At 37.0% G+C, this 23314-nt stretch overlaps 1 protein-coding gene across 1 annotated transcript; it reads left to right on the top strand.

Annotated features, from left to right (window-relative positions):
* The first annotated feature begins 17479 nt into the window (after nucleotides 1-17479).
* Nucleotides 17480-23122, top strand: slc25a27 (solute carrier family 25 member 27). Its single transcript, XM_041249727.1, has 9 exons — nucleotides 17480-17990; nucleotides 18468-18653; nucleotides 19864-19948; nucleotides 20158-20280; nucleotides 20670-20782; nucleotides 21701-21785; nucleotides 22104-22196; nucleotides 22647-22749; nucleotides 22835-23122. Exons 1-9 carry the CDS (start codon nucleotides 17891-17893, stop codon nucleotides 22904-22906), a joined length of 960 nt encoding a protein of 319 aa, XP_041105661.1. The 5' UTR covers nucleotides 17480-17890; the 3' UTR covers nucleotides 22907-23122.
* Nucleotides 23123-23314: the final 192 nt, after the last annotated feature.

Genomic DNA, 23314 nt, shown 5'->3' with positions numbered 1-23314 from the left:
TTGGTCCACGAATGAATTGGGAGGTGACCCTGTTAGAAATATAGGAATCAGTCAAGTTTATGTTATGATGGACCTGTTAATTTGCTGGAGTAATACTGTATTGCCACTACCAGCACTGTCAGAAAACCTGTAGGGAAAAGTATGTAGCACAATTATCATGGGCGATAGCCCACCACTGGTAGTGATGGTGAAGTCCTTTCATCTGCCACCACACTGTGGATGCACCTCTATGCATTAGTTACCAGGACCCCACCTTAAACATTCAACTTTATAAGCTAGTTAGACAGTTCCTGGTTAGTTCTAATCTTGAACTGCTTTACATAAGTTTACAATGAATAGCTCAAGGTTAATGTCAATCTGGGGCTGAGTGGTGTAGTTTCCTAATACCTGCTACATAGGAACTGAATCTATAGAGTTGTGACAGGATGAATATGTGCAAAAAAATGACAACAGGTTTGTAAAAAGGTTTTTCTAATGAGAGGAAAGAAAAGGTTTCATTGGTTATTACCCCAAAGAACTCAACTAAAGACAAATGTGAGATGCTAATGGACTGCAATTAAATTCCTGGCACTTCAGCTAAATATCCAGTGAAGCCAAAATAATTTGCTCTGAGCTTCACAATGTACTTCATCCACCTACAGTACTCCAATTAACGTCAATCAAAGGCTGCACTTTAAATTGAGTCTTTGGCTGAGGGGCTTTATATGAACATTAGCATTGCATAGAGTTAGTAATTACATTACATTACATTACATTGATTTACAGGACTGGAATACTTACATATCACAGCTGTTGCATGTTTTAAATTACACTCAGAAAAAAAGGGAGACAGCAGAACATATTGCTTTTATTCAAACATTGGTGAAAACTGAAAGAATGCTAAGAATTCTATATGAACATACATATTTTAAGAAACACATAGACAAAGAATTAGTTTAGGGATTTTTATTTGACATGAAGTTAACCAAATAAACTGGACGCATAGTTAAAAGCAGATGATTACAGTCATTGAAGTACTGTTAAAGATATCAGTAATATGAATAGCAAAAACTAAAACCTTAAAAAAGAAGAAACAATGAGAAAAATGAGACCCCAAGAATGTTAGACAAGAAAAACCAACACATTTATTGAAGTTAAAATATATGTATTTTTGTTTTCTGATCAGTGGTTGACAGAACAGCATAGTCATATCAGACATATGTAAAACAAAATCCATGTAACTGGCACATTTATAATTAGGTCTTATCTAAAATAATTTGAAAAAACATAATCACATTATAATTTAACTATAAACATTTCCAAACTTAAATTGTTACGATTCCAAAAACTGCTTTAGTTCTGAAAATAATATTTAGACAGGATACATCATTCAAAAAAATATATCTTTATTAACATTCTGTTCAAAAGGATTAGTTTATATCATCTACATTTCCATAATAATTCCATAACCTGTTAAATACCCTGTTATGTGAGTTACGTATGATTCTGCATTGTTTTTTGCTTAGTTCTTTAATTGCCATGTTTACAAATCATTCCAGAAAAGCTGCTTCTGAAAAGGCTCCAGTGTGTTGGGGTATCCACTGAAGACCATAGGTGAAGCATATAAAATGCCTTGGCATTTTTGTATTTATTTAATTATTTGGCAGATGCCTTTATCCAAGGTGACTTACAGGTGTTACAGGGCAAATTTCCCAAAGGTTCTTAGTTTTAACTTTTAGCTGGTAATGAACTAATTAAAGAAATATTAGAACATAAGAACATAAGAATGTTTACAAACGAGAGGAGGTCACTCGTCCCATCTTGCTCGTTTGGTTGTTAGTAGTTTATTGATCCCAGAATCCCATCAAGCAGCTTCTTGAAGGATCCCACTGTGTCAGCTTCAACAACATTAATGGGGAGTTGGTTCCAGACCCTCACGATTCTCTGTGTAAAAAAGTGCCTCATATTTTCTGTTTTGAATGCCCCTTTGTCTAATCTCCATTTGTGACCCCTGATCCTTATTTCTTTTTTCAGGTAGAAAAAGTCCCTTGGGTCGACATTGTCAATACCTTTTAGAATTTTGAATGCTTGAATTAGGTCGCCGCGTAGTCTTCTTTGTTCAAGACTGAATAGATTCAATTCTTTTAGCCTGTCTGCATATGACATGCCTTTTAAACCGGGAATAATGACCAGATGACCAGAACTGAACACAATATTCAAGATGAGGTCTTACCAATGCATTGTACAGTTTTAACATTACTTCCCTTGATTTAAATTCAACACTTTTCACAATGTATCCGAGCATCTTGTTAGCCTTTTTTATAGCTTCCCCACATTGTCTAGATGAAGACATTTCTGAGTCAACAAAAACTCCTAGGTCTTTTCATAGATTCCTTCTTCAATTTCAGTATCTCCCATATGATATTTATAATTCACAGTTTTATTTCTTGCGTGCAGTACCTTACACTTTTCTCTATTAAATGTCATTTGCCAAGTGTCTGCCCAGTTCTGAATCTTGTCTAGATCATTTTGAATGACCTTTGCTGCTGCAACAGTGTTTGGCACTCCTCCTATTTTTGTGTCATCTGTAAATTTAACAAGTTTGCTTACTATACCAAAATCTAAATCATTACTGTAGATTAGGAATAACAGAGGACCTAATACTGATCCCTGTGGTACTCCACCGGTTACCTCACTCCATTCTGAGGTTTCTCCTCAAATCAGTACTTTCTGTTTTCTGCTAACCACTACCTAATCCATGTACATATGTTTCCTTGAATCCCAACTGCGTTCAGTTTGAGAATTAATCTTTTATGCGGGACTTTGTCAAAAGCTTTCTGGAAATCTAAATAAACCATGTCATATGCTTTGCAATTATCCATTATCAATGTTGCATCCTCAAAAAAATCGAGCAGGTTAGTTAGACACGATCTCCCTTTCCTAAAACCATGTTGACTGTCTCCCAGGATACTGTTACCATATAGGTAATTTTCCATTTTGGATCTTATTATAGTTTCCATAAGTTTGTATATAATAGAAGTCAGGCTTATTGGTCTGAGGTTACCTGGTTCAGTTTTGTTTCCCTTTTTGTGGATGGGTATTATGTTTGCAATTTTCCAGTCTGTTGGTACAACCCCTGTCTCAAGAGAATGCTTCACTAACTGCGTGAATTGCCTGAGGATCCAGAAAGGTAATACAATGCAGAACCTATGCTGGGAAAAAGAGAAGCTGATGTGTGCATGTCTAGGAAACAAATCTGATGTGAGATTTATCTCTTCAGTTCCCAGTGCATGAAATCAGAGGCTGATTTCATTTCAGCTGAACACTGAAGAATTAATACATGAAGCGCATCGGAGTCCACAAATAGGTGACAGCTAGAAAGATTAAAACCGAAGTACCAGTCTGAGTGGTTCATCTAATGGGGAATCAGAATACCACCCAGTATAATAGACACAGTAGTGCTAATTCTGTTCTACAGGAGATTCCATTGTGAAAAATCTCTTTGTCATGCACAGAGATACAGAATTGAGGCTCCTTAGGTAGCTGCTTAGAATGTACATCTCTCATTAACTGAAAAAAAAAACCACACACACACAAAATCTGTTGTGGAGTTTACTGGCTGATAAGGTGACCGCTAATTTCAGCGGGCCATCAATGCAGGTTTTATTGTTTTTTACAGATAATTAGTGGTGAAGCAATGCACAAATTCTAGTAAAGCAGTTAGAACTCAATCAATCAATCAATCAATTCAATCACTATGTATGTTCATGGTTCAAACTGTTGCAGCGTTGCATCTCACTTGTGTTTGTAGGTTATTCAAATTAAAATGAACACCCAATGTTCTTTTGCAAGAGGGCCACAAAAAGGTGGTATTTCCAATTCCACTGTACAGGGAGGTTATATTGAAAGAGGTCCTTTAATATCCAGGGCACAGGCCCCTTTGCTGAAACTGGAACTCTATTTCTGAACGGTACCCTGCAAGGTCTGTATGTATATATATATATAGTATATAGTATATAGTATATAGTATATATATATATATATATATATATATATATATATATATATATATATAGTATATAGTATATATATATATACTATTTCATCTACACTATTGGACTAAAGCGAGAGAGAAAAAAAATACATGTATGACTGACACCTATTTGGGTGACCACATAAGAGTGAAGTAGGCGATTACATTTTATACTGTCACCAAACAACTACATTTTACTGTATATGGACATGCTAGTAGTCTTTGCTTTCTTACCAGTTTTGGCAGTGAATCCAGCAAAGTGAGTTCATATTTATAAAGAATCAAACCAATGAACATTTGGATCTCCATTACATACCACCTTGAAAAAAAAAAAAAAAATATATATATATATATATATATATATATATATATATGCTTTAAAGTTTTAAATATGTTACTTGGGTTATAACTAAGGTAACACAGTAACTGCAGAATATTGTTTAGGCATAGAAGAGATAATTCAGTTTTAAAGGAGATTCCATTATGAAAAAACTGCTTGGCATGCACAGAGACTACATGTAAACAATTAAGTACAACTAAAGAAACGTCGAGCACTGCAGCAAATCAAGTTGCTGCAGTAACAAAGCAAGTATGTCAGTAACATTCCTCCTCTGCCACGGCCTTCAGTTCAAAATTATAACTATGACTTCGTAGTATATCATTATATTATTATATAAGTGTATATTATTATATCAATAGTGTGTACAGAATCACACAGAATAAGAAATGGAAATAGTTTAAAGACAATTGCATATTCGTATAGAAGATGTAGATGTCAGTATCATGATATATGAAAATCACTGATTTACAGTATGTAGAATCACTTATTATACATATAAAAATGTAAGTTGATTTACAGATGGACGGAGACATGTCCATATAACCCCACAATATATCCCCACACTCTCATCAACTTACTTGAAATAATGTTGCTACAGTACCAAGCTGGTACAGATGGAAAAATGTGATATGCAGATATACAGACATACAGACAACCGCCACCACTGCATCCCCATTAACAAGGATTGAATTATCTTCAGCACCACCACTGCATCCTCACTGGCAGGGATTGAATTATCTTCAATGCCACCACTGCATCCCCATTAACAGGGATTGAATTATCTTCAATGCCACCACTGCATCCCCATTAACAGGGATTGAATTATCTTCAATGCCACCACTGCATCGCCATTAACAGGAATTGAATTATCTTCTACGCCACCACTGCATCCCCATTAACAGGGATTGAATTATCTTCAATGCCACCACTGCATCCCCACTGGCAGGGATTGAATTGTCTTCAGAGGATCACTAGACTCTGATAAGAGCCAGAATATCTCATAAGAATGCCCAAGGAAATATACTGTGGTGTTGCTGTTTAAGATTGCCCTGTGATAAAAATCAAAAATGCTTAAAAACAAAAGGCAGTTCTCAATATAAAGTGAAAAATATCACATACAGGTACAGTACCTTTGAATATTAATATGCCCACTTCACATTCCTGCCATCAGGAATATGAGCACCAGTGCTAGACTACACTGCTGCCTGATATGAAATGTAGGCTGCATTGATTGCTGCCTGGATAGCATAATCAGTTCCACTACAAACTAAACATGTTCCTCTATGTGAACTACAATTGCATTCTATAGAAAATAATATATGTCATAAGACTCTTGCTGTTTTTTTTTTTAATTTTCTCTGTTTCATATTCGACCTTGACCCTTCAGGTTTCAGAGTTAAAAGGAAAAAGGTTAGGTAGTTTTCAATAAGTAAAAATTGCAGGGCACTGTTTTTTAAAATAAGTGACCATGTTGTTTATTTTCTCCCTGCATGACAGGCACCAGTAGTAGTGTCACAATAACCTTGAAAACTGTAAATACATAGTGAGTCATGCAGGGCACTGTGGCATTGAAGCAGTGAGACAATCTCCTGAAATGAAAATCAAAATGTAATCTCAGGCAATGTTCTTTGTACTAGAATTTTTTTTTTCCAATTTAAGTCCTAGCACCCTGATTAACTGGATGGTTCGTTGAGCACTAAACACAAGTAATAGAGCGCTGTGCTGATGCAAAACCAGTTTCCAGCTTTCTTATTGGTTAATGCTAGCACATCACAGTTCATCTCATAAATTATATGGATTGGTTTATATTATGAACTTCAAATACTCTTAGTGCCTTATTGGATAAAACAGTATTTCTCAGGTATATGTTTAGGGTATATGTATTTGTGTCAATTGCTAGTCATTATATGATATATCATATACATTCTGTAATATTTATAAATAAATGTATAAATCACAATGGGCAGTAACTGCTACTGTCCAATAACCCCCAAAAAACACAAGGTGATTGTACAGAAATAGGTTCTGAATTCTGCAAAGCTAAATTAAAGGATACTGCATTGGGGGTTTCTAACGATGACATATTATTAAAAATATTAGAGGCAAACGGGGAAAGGAAGCTGTTCTTGTTGTGAAATGAATGTATTTTTTAACAGGCTTCATGTAATACCTGCTGACAATGTGTTAAAGGAATGACATGCACTCCACTGGGGAGTCTCTGCACTCCACTAGTAAACATGTTAGCAATGCATGGCATGTAAACGAATCTAGTGGATTAATAAATTAGCACTGGCACTCAGTATAAGATTCCAAGGGAAACAGTTTTGAAATGCTTCACCGGATTTGCTAAAAGCCTGCAAGCATCTACATATATAAGTGTAACAATATACTGCTTCTGTCCTATAAAAAGATGTTACAGTATATTAATAAGGCACAGGCTCTGCAACTGTCTAACCATATACTTTACACCCGATATTGTTGATCTGGTAATTATAGTATTTGTTGCTATTTTATGTTTTTATAGCAGATGATACAAAAGCCTCACCAAATCAGTGTGGTACTGCCTCAGCTTGATATGATCTTAGTTTGACTGAAAACAAAAGGCCTGAAAAACAGCAGATTTCAGTCAATGCTAATAAATCTTTCTACAGATTCAAGTGCACTTTGGTTCATTAATATGTCATATAATCATATGAGACAGACATAGTACACATTGCTAAATTGAAGGTATATTAGCTAAATTCATTTCATAGCTACATTAATGAAACTAAACTACTATGTAAAGTTTTTTGTATTATTATTATTGTGGTGACAGAAATATATGGTTAGATTTGTCAGAAATAATATTTTTGAGGTAGGTCATAATAGAGAAACATTATAGAGACAGTATTTGAATCCAAATGTGATGTTTATATTATAATTATTATTATATTTATCTTATTACAGAGTGGCACTTGTTTTATCCATATCTGCGTTTTCCATAGGAATGATCTGAAAACTTCAGAATTATAGACAAGCACATCCAATGTAAAAGATAATTCTGTCAGTTTTTATTTAATTGTTAACTGAGAACATAAACCCAGGGTTTCTTCTTCTGGTCTCCAGAACTCTCAGGGTGATAAAGTCCACTAGGACTTCTACACCCTCTGTCTGGACTATACCAGTTTCCAGATAGCAGGATAATTTCTGCCTGGTACATGTCACCCAAGGCAGGTGAGCAATGTGCATTATTCAATAATTAGAGTAGTTCACTGGTGTAATAATTAGAGTTCTGGTTTTACTTTAAGCACAGTATTTCCAAGGAGCTTTGATCATACTGATTCTGTCCTGTACACTGATCATGCTTGTGGAACATGTTGGGAGGTATATGCCTCCAGTTTGGATTAAAACGCAGTTTGGAAAAGATGCCAGTGTTTTAAAATGCTAATAGCATCTCTTGCTGGGAATTTTCAGATGAGATTTCTCTTGGTTTTGATCTCTTGCCTTGAACGTCATACTACCCATTACTGGACAGTCCCAGGGGTTTGGAATAATGTCACCAGCACTACCCCAGTGGAAACAGATTATCAGTGAAGGGCAGCAGTGACAGTGTAATAAGCAGTAGCTGTGAACTGTAAAAAGAATCAATGTAACTATATATTAGGTGAGTCTAATTTCTCTTAACAGGGTTTAAAAACAGCACAGCGATGATTAGGTTTGATGCACCATTCCTGCAGTTACATTTTCTCAGTTTTATTTAAAGCACTAATTCTACATCTCTCACAGAAGACTGTACAATAACTTAAATCAATGTAATCACATGACACACCAGCGCCTCACTTCCTACCATAGAAAACAGCAAGAAGTCAATTAATTGTGCAGTGTGACACGCATCACTCCACAATGAGTTTGTTATTTAAACAGTTTAGATCAAAAATAAACTAATTAATTTTACCTACCCTCAGTTTAACACAAACCATTTCCAACATTAATGAACAGTTTCTGTATAATACAGTATATTACCTTAAAGGGTACATAAGGACCTTTTTATTTTATTGTGTTACATGTTCCCATGTGTTGCTACAACTGTTTACGTAAGGTGTGCGTTTTTTTAATTGTTTTATTCGTTGTTTTTTTACATTGTGATCACTTTTTTAAACTTTTAAAATGCATTCCCTGCCTCAAGATGTCTTCTCATGTACCTGAATTGACCTCTCAGAACCACAATTCCCTTCATGCTCCTGCTCACATATGTAACTGAGATGGATTTACCAGGTAGCACGAGGATGATGGGAAATGTAGTTCTGAGAGGTTCATGCGGGTACATGGGAAGCCATCTTGAGGCAGGGAATGCCTTTGGACATTGTATCAGGGCTGGAACCCTGCACATAAGGAGGGGGCTTCTGTAATTATTTATTGTAAATACAAGTGCTGTGATTGTATAAATAATAACAGGGTTAGTTTTAATGGGGAAACTGACGCTCTGTGTGTAGCAGCCTGCCTGCTGTGTTTAGTAGCGGAAACGACCAGCATGTGTGTGTTTACCAGCTGTGAGCACCTAAGCAGTAGGTGGACATGCGCTGCTGCTGCCGAAGCATCGGCCAGTCTGTGCTGTTGAACAACTGGGTTCAGGAAACGATGCGACCTCCTCTAACGGCGATCGTGTGTATACTTAGAGGTCGGGAGGTGTTCGGGGGTTTGGTTCCAGGATAAGGAAGCTACATGATATGCATTATTTAAAGGAAATAAAAGGAAGGAGGTTGTATTGCTACTGAGTTTCAAGTGCTGAGTTTAAAAGGTGGCCAAAGTTATTTAGATACAGTATGTTACTAAAATAAGACACGCTATATTTTCTACTGTGGGCAAACTACAGACAAATGGTCCACTTCATACAAGATATATTATGCGGGCAATCTGCCCACCATTGTGCCCTTTAGGTTTTTGGGACCAAATGCTAATACCCAAATCACAGGGGTAAAAAAACAACATATAGTGAAGCTCTATATTGGTGATGTATGTTGGAAAATCAGATGTACTGTAAAGTACTGACGATGGCTGGGAGGAAACTGACCACATTATCAAGTGAGAGTTTCAACCTTTGTAATTCTAGATTAATATAGAGGATAGCACATCCTATTGAGTTTGAAAAATAGCTCTAAATAGCTGCACAACCAATCATTCATAAATGTACTCCAAACCAAGCTTAGATCATAACTAATATTAATACATATCTAAAGGGACTTACTCCTATTGATACCCCCACTCAAGCGAGGCAGCCTTGGAGTTTTGAAGTGTGCTGTTTAAAAGTCTTTTTTTTTCTTATTGAATGAATATTGCGAGTCAGGGATTATGATGCTTTATCAAAGTCAGGACAATATCTTTCTTTTTTTTTTCAAACGTATAATTTTTATATTTAAAAATGACTGTAGGTAGTGCATAGCTTTAATGACACTATACAATCTTGCATTAGCTAACGGGATTATCAAATCTAGCATGAACCCATTTCTGACCATGACATTTTTAAATATTCCTGCTGAACTAGCCTGCTACAGTATAACCATAGCAGGGTTTGTGGAGTATGCCAGTGATGAGTAAAACAACATCTGTTTTAGTTAATGAATAAAAGTGAACAGCTGGTGTTCCAACCTTCTTGGGCTCTGGTATGGACCTACTCCGAAGGCCACAAAGCCTTCCAAGAAAACATTATTTTCTAAATCAGCCTTCTTTCAGCGTTCTTGTGGGAAGAAAGGTTTTCCTGAATAAACACAAATAATCTTTTTTTTTTTAGAACTCTTAATCTTTAACCAAAGCGATGTGAAAGCCAGTGAAGGAAAAAAAGCACAAAAAAAACACACAAAAAAAAAAAACATATAGTTGAATCAGAGAGGTGGTGCAATGATTCTAATGCATTCACACGTATTTCTAGAGGAAACGTTTGTGCCAAATTAGAGAAATTAGGTACAAACAAGGAGTGAGTCATAATGGTCCAAATGCCTTTTCTTGTTCCCAAAATCAATATTTGCTGCCTTTTAATTATGGAAGAATTACTAGGTACAGCAGTACCACTATGTCCCTAATAGTAGCCCAGGATACTCCACTTTGCTAGTAGATTAAAGATATTCTAGCCTGGTCTGAGCCATCAGGAATCTATTTCTCAGTGTCTTATATAAGGATTAAAAACATGTAAATTAGGCTTTTCCCATAGCATCATGCCATACCATCACATCCCTTTAATAAACCCTAATACAGTAGAAGGTCTGTGTTGATGTCACCAGGCCAAATTGAAGTTTTAAGAAAAGTGTGCTACTGAGTAATTTTGAACATGGTTTTTAGTCCCATATTGTTTGTTTTACTCTCTTGTTTGTAGAAGTACAGTACAGTGCACAGTTCCTCATAGTTCATAAAAATACATGTTATATATATATATATATATATATATATATATATATATATATAATATATATATATATATATATATATATATATATTTGATTGACCAACTCACAACTTTGTGAGTGTATATCTTGTTTAAAAATTTAGTAACAAATCAAAGATCAGAATCAGAAGGTTCAGTTTCTAATCCGCGTCATAAATCAGAAACCCATAATGTGTTATCTTCCATGGCAAATCCTATCTGACTGGACAGTTAATAGAAGCATACAGTACTTGAATTTTTAGGGGCTGGACCACCGTCCTGGTTATAGTTACTGGTGAAGAAAGGCAGATTGCTCCTGGACGCACCACTGTATGTAAGGAAGCTGCTGCAGCTCACCCTCTGATAAATCACTCTTTGTTTTGTCTATAAACAAGAAGAAAGCTATAATTAGCTGTTATTTAATTTACACAGGGTTTCAACAAAGCCTTTTAATGCACAGCATTTTTTTTCAGACTTTTTTTTGTTGATTCTGCTGAATATTCTTTGCTATAACACTGACTAAAAAAGACAGCGCAGGGGACAACAGACTCAGTCAATTCTATTGGGCAAAATATGTAAAAATGATCTGTACAAATGGGGGTTGCTGTAAAGACCTTATTGTATGTAATTTCAATATATCTTTTAGGTATTCCAGGACTGATGTATCATTAAAATAGCAATTGCCACATTTTAAACTGATTCTTAAATAAACAATGAACACCATACCTTGGATATCTAACAAGATCCATAATTATTTCAGGCATAATAAACTTCTAAATCACCAGAAAAGTATTGGTGTACAACAGGTAATGCAGGTTTGCTGCACTGTAAATGTTCTACAGTTAAAGCAATCAACTGAGATAAATAACATTTGTTTAAATATATCCTGTACTAATGTAACCAGATGCCAGACTGATTTGCTCTTTCTATCATTTTACTAATTCAGTGTTCAAGCCAACTGCACTTCACATGAATGTATTTCCCCCTGGTGGTGGTGATGGGTATTCAGTATTATACAATTACATACAGTTTTCAATGTAACTGACCAACTTTCTATGTACATGTTATTGAAAGGGTGCTCACAAACAGTAAAAAAATAAGCCCCAAATTAATCTGGCCATTCATAGATCTTATCTTAAATGGGGTAAGCCTTTTTTTTTTTGCAATTTGGCTACATTAGTAGATATTACATTTTGACAGAGCTGATCCTTTTTTGTAAACGGAGCTCTTTTATATCTAAATGATTTTTGTTGTTGATGTAGGGCGTTTCATTCTTTCAACAGCCCAACATGTGATTCCAGCATCCTAGCAGTAGAGCCTGTATTGGATGAGCAGACCCTTTATCATTGCTGCTAGACCAAGCTGTAGTGACTGCATGATGCAGTGAGTGGTTTGTATCCGAGGGTAGGCTGGTTCACACTGTGTGCCACCTAGATGTTAGTGTGCTGGTGTCCTTAGATACATACATTGGAATTATAACCCATACCTAGGATCATGTAAGGATTAATACACAGTTGAACTCTGTGACAGTTCGGTTCCTCAAGCTGAAGTGTGGGCAGTTATAGAAAGACAAGGAAACATATTAAGGTTATTATAAACAGAACAGTTGTTTGTGTGTGAGGAATTTTATTTCATTTTGCCATTCCAAACGTGGAACCTGACTGCGTGAGACAATTTGTGAGTTTTTAAAAGTAATGAATGTTATAATTGAAAATCGTTACATTTCTCTCCAAAGGATGATGCTATCTTCATAACTCTATAACTGTCCTGTATACAGAAGGTTGGAAAATAATAAAACCAAGTGTCCAGAAAGTAATCTGAAAAAATTAATAACAAAAAACAAATAGGTATTTAATAATAAGTAGGATGTCTAGAACTGTGCAACCGTCCTTTCAAATTCTAAGAACCACCTGTTTCAAACTGTGGTCACCAGCGTCAATGTGTTATTAAAAACACTGAACAAAAATAAAACTGTTGATTTCAACACATCTGGCAACTGAAAGTTCAGTGGGTGTCCTCCGATCCCACGATCAAGCCAGCTTCCTTTTTCATCCAAGAACTCGAGAGCGGATGTCAGCAAACTACTGACCTCTGGAGGACAATGCCCAGCCCTGCCGGTATCCGCCTTTGAGCTCTCTGAGCGCATGGCCAGCATGGCTCGCTGTAGCGCGATGATATGAACAGTCCCTGTTGGCTTTGCCTCCCTAACCCACGGAAGCACCAAAACCAATGTGACGTTCCCTTCAGAGTCCCCAGTGAAGACCCGCCTACTTCACACAGCCAGGATGCCAGACTGCGCTGTATGACTCACGCCGCGCACCACGCGACTGCTCTTCCTTTCCTGAGTGTTAACGCCACGCTTGCATTAAGCAAGTGAGCACAGGTGGGCCGAATGACCTTTTCTCGTTTTAGAATTTATTATGTTCTTATATAGACAATGTAATCAAAGCTGTAAGCTTTAGCATTCATTTAACATAAATGGCTAGTTCTTTTCTTAAAATGATGAAACACTTTACCTTGGCGTTCGTATCAGGAGACTTGTTTTTCTCAGCTTTGAGAACCATGTTTCACGAGGGAGAGAAGCCACTGCTTTGATTTGGCCCACTTCTTGTAGCAAATAAAATCCCATCAGCTTTGTGCTTCCTCAGGCCAGACGCTGTTATCAAGAGCACCAGGATTAGTGTGCAGGTCTAAACATTTCTCATGCATCCAGTGTGGTACAGATGAAATACATTCAACAACCCTGATTTGTTAATGAGCTGTGCAGGGACGGTCTGAACACAACTGCGATGTTGCTCAGGAACATGTAAAACAGATCTGTGCAGTTAGCCCCTACCCCTCCTGCTAAGTCTCCTGTGAGAAGTTTTTCATTGGAAAAGGAAAAACTGAAAGTTACAATAATTTGTGATACAGGCAGTGAGACGCTGATTTTAGTGGTTGCTCTACAACTGGCTTATGGTACAGTACCTATTGTATGCCTATTTTAAATAATGCCCCATACATACGTACATTAAAAACATTTAGGAAGTGTCCTTTACCGTAAAAAGAACTCTGGCCGTTGTGACCCATATTCAAAAACTTCATCACACGCCTGGAATTGTTCTTTAAACTCTTGCACTGCAGCCTTGCTTGCTGGAGAATTGCATTACCCGTCAGGTTGCTCATTACTGCAGGGTACATGCATGCCTGTAAATTGAGAAGCTCTCAATATACTGCAGTTAAGAACCAGAGTAATTTGTTATGTGTTCTATAGCGTGGTATGCTGTTTAAATAAATGACAACAAAGGCTTTAATGTATATTTTCCTGTTCGCTTTTACAAAATTCTACTTTAACACTGCTGCTTCTTTGTTGAACAGTACAATACAGCAGATGACTGCTTCCTGGTAACTGATCACTTCCTATGCTGTAGGTTACATGGTATGTTGTGTAGGTCATATTGCGACAGAGGGGTTTTCTAAGTAATTAGTTTTAGTCTGCAAATTCGAAGACACTGCTTATCACCAATGAATCGATGTAATTAACTCAAAGTTTGGCCGACACAGGAGACAGTGCTTGAGACCTTTACTTCAGTGTCTAAGTTCTGATATGACTAGCCAATCAGAAACTCTCTCTGGCCTCCCTTTGTGTGTGTGTGTGTGTGTGTGATAAGTATGTGTGTAAATACAGTATAATTATAATCTCGAAAAACTACTCACTTCTAAATCTTTTGTAGTCATCTTTGTATTACTTTAGTATAAATACATGTTCATTTGGATTCATACGTTGTTTTTTTCTGACTTTGTGAACGAAAAGACACACATTTGCCTATTTTCCCATTGGAAATAGTGATATTTTGAAATATCACTGTCCTGGTCACAAAAGCAAAGTTTGTGGGGAATAATAGCCATTTTCTATACTTTTGAGGCATAAGCAATTAGGAAATAACACTTACTACCCAGGAACAAAAATTGTGTTACATAGTGTAATAAGTATCTTACCGTATAAATAGAGTTCAAGTTGTAATTTTGGTAACTTGTGGTATTCACATAATACATCTCACAATAATACATTTAACAGCAGGTATTCTGGATTTCCTACTGATCTGGTGTTGATGGCTGAAGTTTAATGCTAGCTCCAGTGATCAGCCTATTTTCAACTTCCCAGGCGCATCAGCAAACACAATGGAGGCCTTGCTGGCTCCAGGGATCTTCTAAAATCGGCTAGCGCCTCATCACGGCAACCATCTGGAATGGGCTGGGTGGGGCAATTCCCTGGGGTCTTCAGACGGAGAAGGAAGTCTTTATGTACCAGGATCTTGATCAACTTTAAATCTGTAACAATTTACTGCAGAATCCTACAATGACGTTCAGTGTTACGCTAAAATAAATACCTGGTGACTATTGACTACATTCTGGGGAGTAACTACTTTATCAGAAAGTAAGTCAGTTGTTGCAGATATTAACACTGTTGTTATACTGTATTTAAAAAAATTAAATGGTTTCAATAATGCAATCCTAGCAGCTTTTTCATGACGATATTCATTCACTTTCATGATAAAAAGTCAGTTGTAGTTTAGACTTTACTTCTTATACAGTACCTACACAGGATATTAAGCTGTTAGAGGTTCAGTGACAGGAATCCTTCAATAGGTTAAACTCTTTTATGAACGACTAGCATACAGTAGTATGACTAACGCCCTACAGCACTCTTGATTTTATACACATTAAATGGTGTATATCACATACTGTTTTCCTTCCTGTTAGTCCCTCGTGCTTTATGTACTGGACAGAAAGAGAGTCACTTTCCAGGAACAACCCTTTACACCAGCTTTAGAAAACAGGGGGACAATGATAGAGAGCTAAATGTTCCTAGGATGCTTAAATACTGCAAACAACAGTAAACAGCCCCTTATAAAAGTTTACCACAGTATATTTGCACAGTCATTTTGACCTTTTCCCATGCATTTACTACAGTTTATCATGCTTCGCCATGTTTTTTTTTTTTAATATGCTTTACCAGAGCTTTCTGGACTTTACAGTGTTTAACAATGGTTTCACTTTCATTTATAACACTTAACTATGTTATTACTACAGTAAATGTTTATAAGTGAGGAGCAGTGTAAAGGTTGGGGGAGAATTTACTTTTTGGACATTACCAGTACTAGGACATTAAATGCTAACCCATAAACTATCAATCATAATACTAGCAGAGTGCCACATGCAAGGCGCTGATAATAAAGCAAACACTCATTTACTTGCGCAGGATCTGATAACCATAACCATGAACTGAAAATAAAGCTGTGCTTCTGCAGTACCTGTGCGCTGGACAGTGTCTTGAACTGCCTGCTAAAAATCCACATCTGTTGACATGAAAAAGGTATTAAATTCTTCATCCTGATAGTGATTAGATAAGGACTGTTTCCTGTTATCCCAAACCAGAGTCTTTTGTATTGGTGTAAAAAATGGTGAATATAATTGCAGACACCTATTAATTCTATATCCTATCCAGCTGGTGCTTTCCCTATGGATGACTTACTTCTTTCGGCCTTATTAAAATCATTACACAACAGCAAACCAACAGAAACAGTGGAATAAGATGCACAGGTTTAGACCTTTTATGCTGGAAGTATTAAACTGAAACGTGGTGATTCGATGCTCAGGAAAGCCTCTGAGGAAAGTTTTCATTCTTATTTTTTAGTAATTTACCAAACCACGTTTTTTAAAGCTGTACTGAAAAAGTAACTAGATGCTAGCTTAACTGTAACACGATTTATTTGCCCGATTCTGGCACATCATTCCACTTCTCCAAATTCTGTTTGATGCAGAAAAAATAATAACATTTCCTCATCAACTTATCAAGCAAGGAATGATTTACAGAAGGTGCAACAACCACCTCACTCAATAGACTGGGGTCATTTACCCAAGCTCAAAGGCTGACGATAATGGTTTACTTACAGGATAGAATGCATACCCTTTAAATATTCGTTTCACCCAATTTGCTTCAGGGTGGGTTGGTCTGATACAGCACAAACACACCGCACCTCCAGCAGCCCTAGTTCCTCAAGCAACTGTAAAACACAAAAAATGCATTTTATGTGAACAGTACTATTTGTCTTGGTGAAGACTTTACGTTCCTGTTTTTTGTTTCTTCTGCAAGGTATTGTGTAAACCAGTGGTTCACGGTTCACGGTTCACGGTCCTGGTCCTGGTCCTGGTCCTGGTCCTGGTCCTGGTCCTGGTCCTGGTCCTGGTCCTGGTCCTGGTCCTGGTCCTGGTCCTGGTCCTGGTCCTGGTCCTGGTCCTGGTCCTGGTCCTGGTCCTGGTCCTGGTCCTGGTCCTGGTCCTGGGGAAACACTGCCCTTCTGGTTTTTGTTCCAACCAAGTGCTTATTTACATAATTGAACCATTAATTGAACTGATAATTTGCCTAATCTGAGCTTTTTAATTATTTTAAACAGATGGAGATTTCACTTTAGGTATACAATTGTATAATGAACTTAAATTGTTATAAACTACTCTATTTAAAAAGTCAAATTTATTAATTATTAGTTCAATTAAGGGTTCGAGTATGTAATTGAGAGCTTGGTTGGAACAAAAACCAGCAGGGCAGTATCCCCCCCCCCCCCCCCCCGGCCCAAGATTTAGAGCCACTGATGAAACAACCGTATTTACCGTCAAAACGCACAGCAAGAGATTACCCTCATCATGTGATCGAGCTGAACCGGTAGAAAGATGACGTAATTAGAAGCTGCGCTCGCAGGGGTATGATGAGTGAGGTACCCTGGATGCGCCTGCAAAACACGGTTTTACCATCTCGACCTCCCACCAAACAAGAATTTTGCAAAGCAGCATGGAAAACGTAGTTTGTTTGATTACCCACTCACATTTTCGAAAAATTTGAGCAGTGCAGCGGTCGAACTACATCACCAGTCATCCGTGTGTGTTGAACTGAAGACCCCAGTCCATGCAAGCAAAGGTCACTGTGTAGTTAAGCAGTGGGACAGACAGTTTATTTGTGTATATGACATCAAGCTGTTCAGAAACTCGCGACTTAACTGACTTTAACGTTATTATTATTTGTTATTTAAACATGCTTGACTCCTACTAGCAGTGTATGAAAAAAAGTTGTTAATGATACAGTGACTCAGCAGGCTGGACTTCGTGAATGGTGCTTTCCGAAGAAAATGAATCGCCAGTTCCCAAGAAATGGCCCCGGGTGACAAAGTTTGTTTTGTCTGCTTGTGCAGCAGCTGTGTCTGAGATAGGTATACTCATTCCTAGCAGGATTTTTTATGCCAATGTATTCGGAATGTACTGGGGTTCTATGAGTGAGTGCCTCGCCTCATTGTGACTGACTGCTTAAAGACTAGTTCACTGCTGTGTTTCTTAAACACCGTTTCAGAAACTTTGTGCACTTCAGAGTTTGTCAAAGAAAAGTCCTGCAAGTAAACTGAAATGGGGTCCATCTCCTTAGAGTATGAGTTCATAGTTTTATACAAATAAATATTCAAAGTAGTTTGGGAATTTATATCTACAATTAACTATAAATGCGTTATTTCCCAATTCTACAGGTATGCTAAAATGTAGATTTAATTGTGTTACTTGTATGTCTTTTTTTATAATTACTCAACTATGTGTGCATAACCTGACATGCTGTTATATTCTAACAAAGTGTGTCATTGGCTGGGTTGTAAACTGTGGTCTGGAATCTAAGAATGCATAAATTTTGTTCCTGGCTTTAGTAACGTTTCCTCTGGACTTGACCAAAACCAGGCTGCAGATCCAAGGTGAGGCTGCCCTTCGTGGAGATGGAGGCAGCAGGAGAAGAGCATACAGGGGAATGATCCGCACAGCAGCAGGGATAGTTCGGGAAGAAGGACCATTGAAACTATGGCAGGGTGTCACACCTGCCATCTACAGACACATAGGTATTTCATTGTCTAACTTTTCTGCCAGGACTGTTTTATTTATATTTGATATCCCTGTGGGGAAAGTCTAGATAATAAAGCTTTTTTGTGTACAGGTGTCTGCTGTTGGTATCTACAGTATAGGCCACGGTGACCTGTTTTTGCGCTGTCTTGATTATTGTTGGCTATTGTTTAGTAGGCTTAGCCAAAAAAAAAAAAACTAAAAAAAACAAAACAAACACCATAATGTTAAACATTTAAATTATTGTAGGGTAAGTGTAGTGTGATTTTAAAATCTTTTTTTTTTTTCTTCTCTTTTATACCACGATATATGGCACCAATATGGTTGTAAGTTACCTAGAATAATACCTTTCACAGTTCTGGATCAAGTCAGTTAGTCTGTGTCGTAACAGTAGGTGGTTTATGGTGCAATGGAGATCAACAACCTCCTACTGGTCTGCAGTAATTTTAAAGTTCAAAGTTTAGTATCTATCCTCACAAAACTTTTGAGCACACAGAAGGCCCAGCTGTGTCCACCCCCTGTGCCCTTAAAAATATTTTCATGAATATTTTCATGAATTTCAATTTTCTGTTTAAAAGTACCTTTCCCTTTTTACACACAACGTTTATGCTCATTTTTCCTTACTCGGACCCCTTACGAATAGATAATCTCTCCTCTTTAAAAATATGCTAAATATTTTAACAATTGTCAAGTTGAATGGTTCCCCAAAATGTTCTTTTTGTAGGAAAGCCGTACAACTGAGGATGAATTTGTTGCCGGGTAACTTTACTCTGGCTAGTTTGTCAACATAAACATAAACTTGATCTTACGAATTCTGGTCTTGCTAATAATTATGCATTTTTGGCTTTATTACAGGAAAAATGCTTTACCATGTAATCAGAATTACCAATTGTTTTAAAACACTTGCCCTTCTTGCAGTGTTTAAGGTAATGGTTATGGGTTTTTCTTTCCCTCCTCTGCATTATCCTGTTACCAGCATATCACCTTCTTCAAAGATCGGGTTTGGTTCTCAACTATTACATTACAATTTGCTGCCATTGCTGTAGGTAACAGTTTGGCTTTTCAGTAGGGTGATATGCCCTAGACACACGTTTATACACACTAGACTTTGGTTAAAGTTAATAATTCCCTTAATGGTTAAATAGATACCAAATGAAACAACTAATTTTATGAAGAACAACATAACTTTTGTCACTCTGGTTGTTCTAGTGTATTCAGGGGTGAGGATGGTATCTTATGAACAACTGCGGGAGTCCAGATTGGGCAGAAATGAAGATGGCAGTTTTCCTTTGTGGTCAGTATTAATATTTATAGTTGAAAGTTAAATATTTATGAAAATAACGCATCTTTAATGATAACATATTGGTATTTTAACAAACTGGTACAGGTTTAATACAGTGACAAGAATAAATTGCCTTGATTAGTAAACATGGCAAAAACAAATCTCTTTAATAAGAAGCCACTTTATATTTAACATACTGCAATAAAGCTTTTGTCACTCAGGAAAGCGGGAATTGGTGCTATGATGGCTGGTGCCATTGGCCAGTTTTTTGCCAGTCCTACAGATCTGGTAAAAGTCCAGATGCAGATGGAAGGGAGGAGGAGATTTGAAGGCAAACCCCCCAGGTGAGGACTGTAGCCTTTTAGTTCCCAAACTAACCACATGAAGGCACAATCCTGTGGAGGTTGTTTTATGTCTGAGGCATGGAGGCTTACCCCTTCAGTATTGCAAAGCAGGATGTGTATTTAAACTCATGAACTGGTAAAGAAATGCAATGTAATACAATTTTAGTTGACATAGCTTCTTTCTCCAATTTTGAGCAAAATATATTCATGGCCCTGGTTTGGTATTTATCTTCTTGTTTGTTTTTATCCTTCCGTTGGCTGCTTTGCAGAGCTTTGTAATATTCAAAGCTACTGTAGCTTTGCGTTTCATAGCATCACCCTAGAGATTGGTGGGAATTATATGAATCCTTGTATTTCGGTATTATGGATGCTCTTTGTTCATCTAATAGAGTACAAGGAGCATACCACGCTTTTGTGAAAATCATTTCTGAAGGAGGAGTCCGTGGCCTGTGGGCAGGCTGGGTGCCAAATGTACAGAGGGCTGCCTTGGTCAATTTAGGAGGTACTGTAAATCTGCTACTGAAGAATCATCCAACAATTATCTCAATATCTTTATATTCTTACTGAACCAATTCAAACACTAATCTTCAGTGTTAAACCTCAATCACATTGTACACTCTGTGTACATTCACAGCTGGGCATGTGTGGAACACCCAAGCTTGTTTTTAACTATTACCAGTCCTGTGTTATTACTGTAAAGCTGTATAAAACCAAATTCAACAAAAAATAATAAAAAAAAAATTAAACAGATTAATGAGAGCAACTGCGATATGCATTCAGGGGTGCTGGAACTAGGGGTGCAGCAGCACCCCCTGGCTTTGCATGGCTTAGATCATAAATAGGGGTTACAGTTTTGTTCAATAGCTTTCAGCACCCCTACTCTAAAAATTGTTCCAGTGCCACTGTATGCATTAAGTGATGTTTTGGTCCTGTTTTTTTTTTTCCCCTGTAAAAAAATAAACAGGTTAGATGAATTTCCTGATACCCTGAATTTTCTGCATGGAATTTTCAACACTAAGTCTTTGTGGTTTAAAAATGGCTCTGATCAGAATGGGACATGCAGATTTCAAGTACAGTTCATTTGCAATGTATATGTTTTAAAAGTTCACTTACAAATGTTTTCAGTAAAATGCACCATACTTTTAAATGTATAATACTTTTCATTGCTCTGTAATTGAAAATGGTTTCAGTGCTACTGTAACTGACAGAATGCATTTGGTTTAGACTCCTGATAATAGGAATTACTGATAATAAAAATGTTTTTACTGTTCCCTTGAAATTTGTATTAATGAGAATTGACTATTTAGCACACAAGTTCCCAATGATGCAACACAATGTACTGTGCAATCCAATATGTTCAACAACATGATAAGTTTAAGATGTAGCAGGTCTTTGCAGTTTATTTGTGTTTTATCTTCAGATCTGGCTACATATGACTCAGTGAAGCACTTTTTACTACAAAACACAGCATTGCAAGACAACATGAAATGCCATGGGTTGTCAAGGTACTTCTTTTAAGTATTATCAATGTACTGTGTTTTGTGACCTTTTCATTGCTGAGAAACACTGGTCACAGCTGTCCAGGGATATAATTGACACATTTACAGCAATACCACTGCAACCTGCTAAAATATTACAGTGTGACCAGAAGAGGCAGCAATTAAAGCAAAGTGGTTAGTGGCTATTATTTTATGTGTATTGTAAAGTTGTATGTATACTTTAAAGCTCAATATAAACATTAAACCCACCATCTGCCTTGTGTAAAATTGTTGGAACACAATCAAACACAAATTGAAGTGATGTCTTAATTTTACTTTCACCAGCATATGCTCAGGCCTTGTTGCTGCTACTATGGGAACCCCAGCGGATGTAATAAAAACAAGAATCATGAACCAGCCAACAGACTCATATGGAAGGTAAAGAATGGGCCATCTCTTAGAGGATTCTCATTAGCTCTGGTGCTGTTCGTGCCAAATTACAGCAAGGAATGTTATCGCTACGTCATGAGGCAAATGTCCCAGGAGCATCTACACACAAGCCCAATCCAAACCCGAAATCAGTTTTCACCCCCAAACCTGTAACTTAATCCTAATATTAAGGTCACAATCTGATTGCAAAAAGGCCACTTGAAAAAACACTGGTAACAGCTTGCTTACTACACGCATTCAGAGTTTCAGTTACTTGACATATTGATGTCTTTCAGATATAACAGTCCTCCACAGCCATCAACTTCCCTAACACATAAACCGAGGCCCATCCTTAAGACGGAACCTGTTAAAACGAAGCATTTTACCCTTTTCTTTGACCTTACTCTTGATATTCAATATGATATGTGTATGAAGGTGTTTTATTTTTCTGTTTCGTAGAGGTTTACTCTACAGGTCCTCTCTTGACTGCCTTGTTCAGTCAGTAAGAGGTGAAGGATTCTGGTCTTTGTATAAAGGTTTTCTGCCTACCTGGATGAGGATGGTAAATAGCATTTGAATACTTGAATTCTACTTTGTCTATTTAGGAAATGTATTAATTTAGTCTTATCATTCGTCTCTCTTTTCAGGCACCATGGTCCATGACATTTTGGCTCACATTTGAACAGATTAGAAGAATAACGGGCATCAGCTCATTCTAGTGCTTAGGAAGATAAATGACATAACAGCTACTGACTCACTGTGTTTTTGATAATGTACAACTCAAGTTTTTCTACTGGTTACTGTTAAACTTACTTTGAAAAGTTAAGTTACAAGATGTTCATGCTACTATTTTCATGTAATAATTAGAGTTATAAAGGTTGTAAAACATTACCTGATTATTGATTTATTTTAAATAAATCTAATGTTTCTTCCCATCTGCCTATGTTTTGATAGCTTAGTTTTCAAGGGTTCACCTAGCAACCCAAATACGAAACCGATTTCTTTTTTGTACAATCTAAGACAGGTTTCACCACCACATTTTCCATGCAGGGGTGAAGTCCTGGGAACTGAAGACACATGGGTACATATACTGTAAATGGTGCAGTAGGATATGCAGTAGTGTCCCT

Source organism: Polyodon spathula, chromosome 5, assembly GCF_017654505.1.
Source record: "Polyodon spathula isolate WHYD16114869_AA chromosome 5, ASM1765450v1, whole genome shotgun sequence".
Lineage (NCBI taxonomy): Eukaryota > Metazoa > Chordata > Actinopteri > Acipenseriformes > Polyodontidae > Polyodon > Polyodon spathula.
The sequence above is the reverse complement of the archived record's forward strand: the minus strand, read 5'-3'. Positions and strand labels throughout refer to the sequence as shown.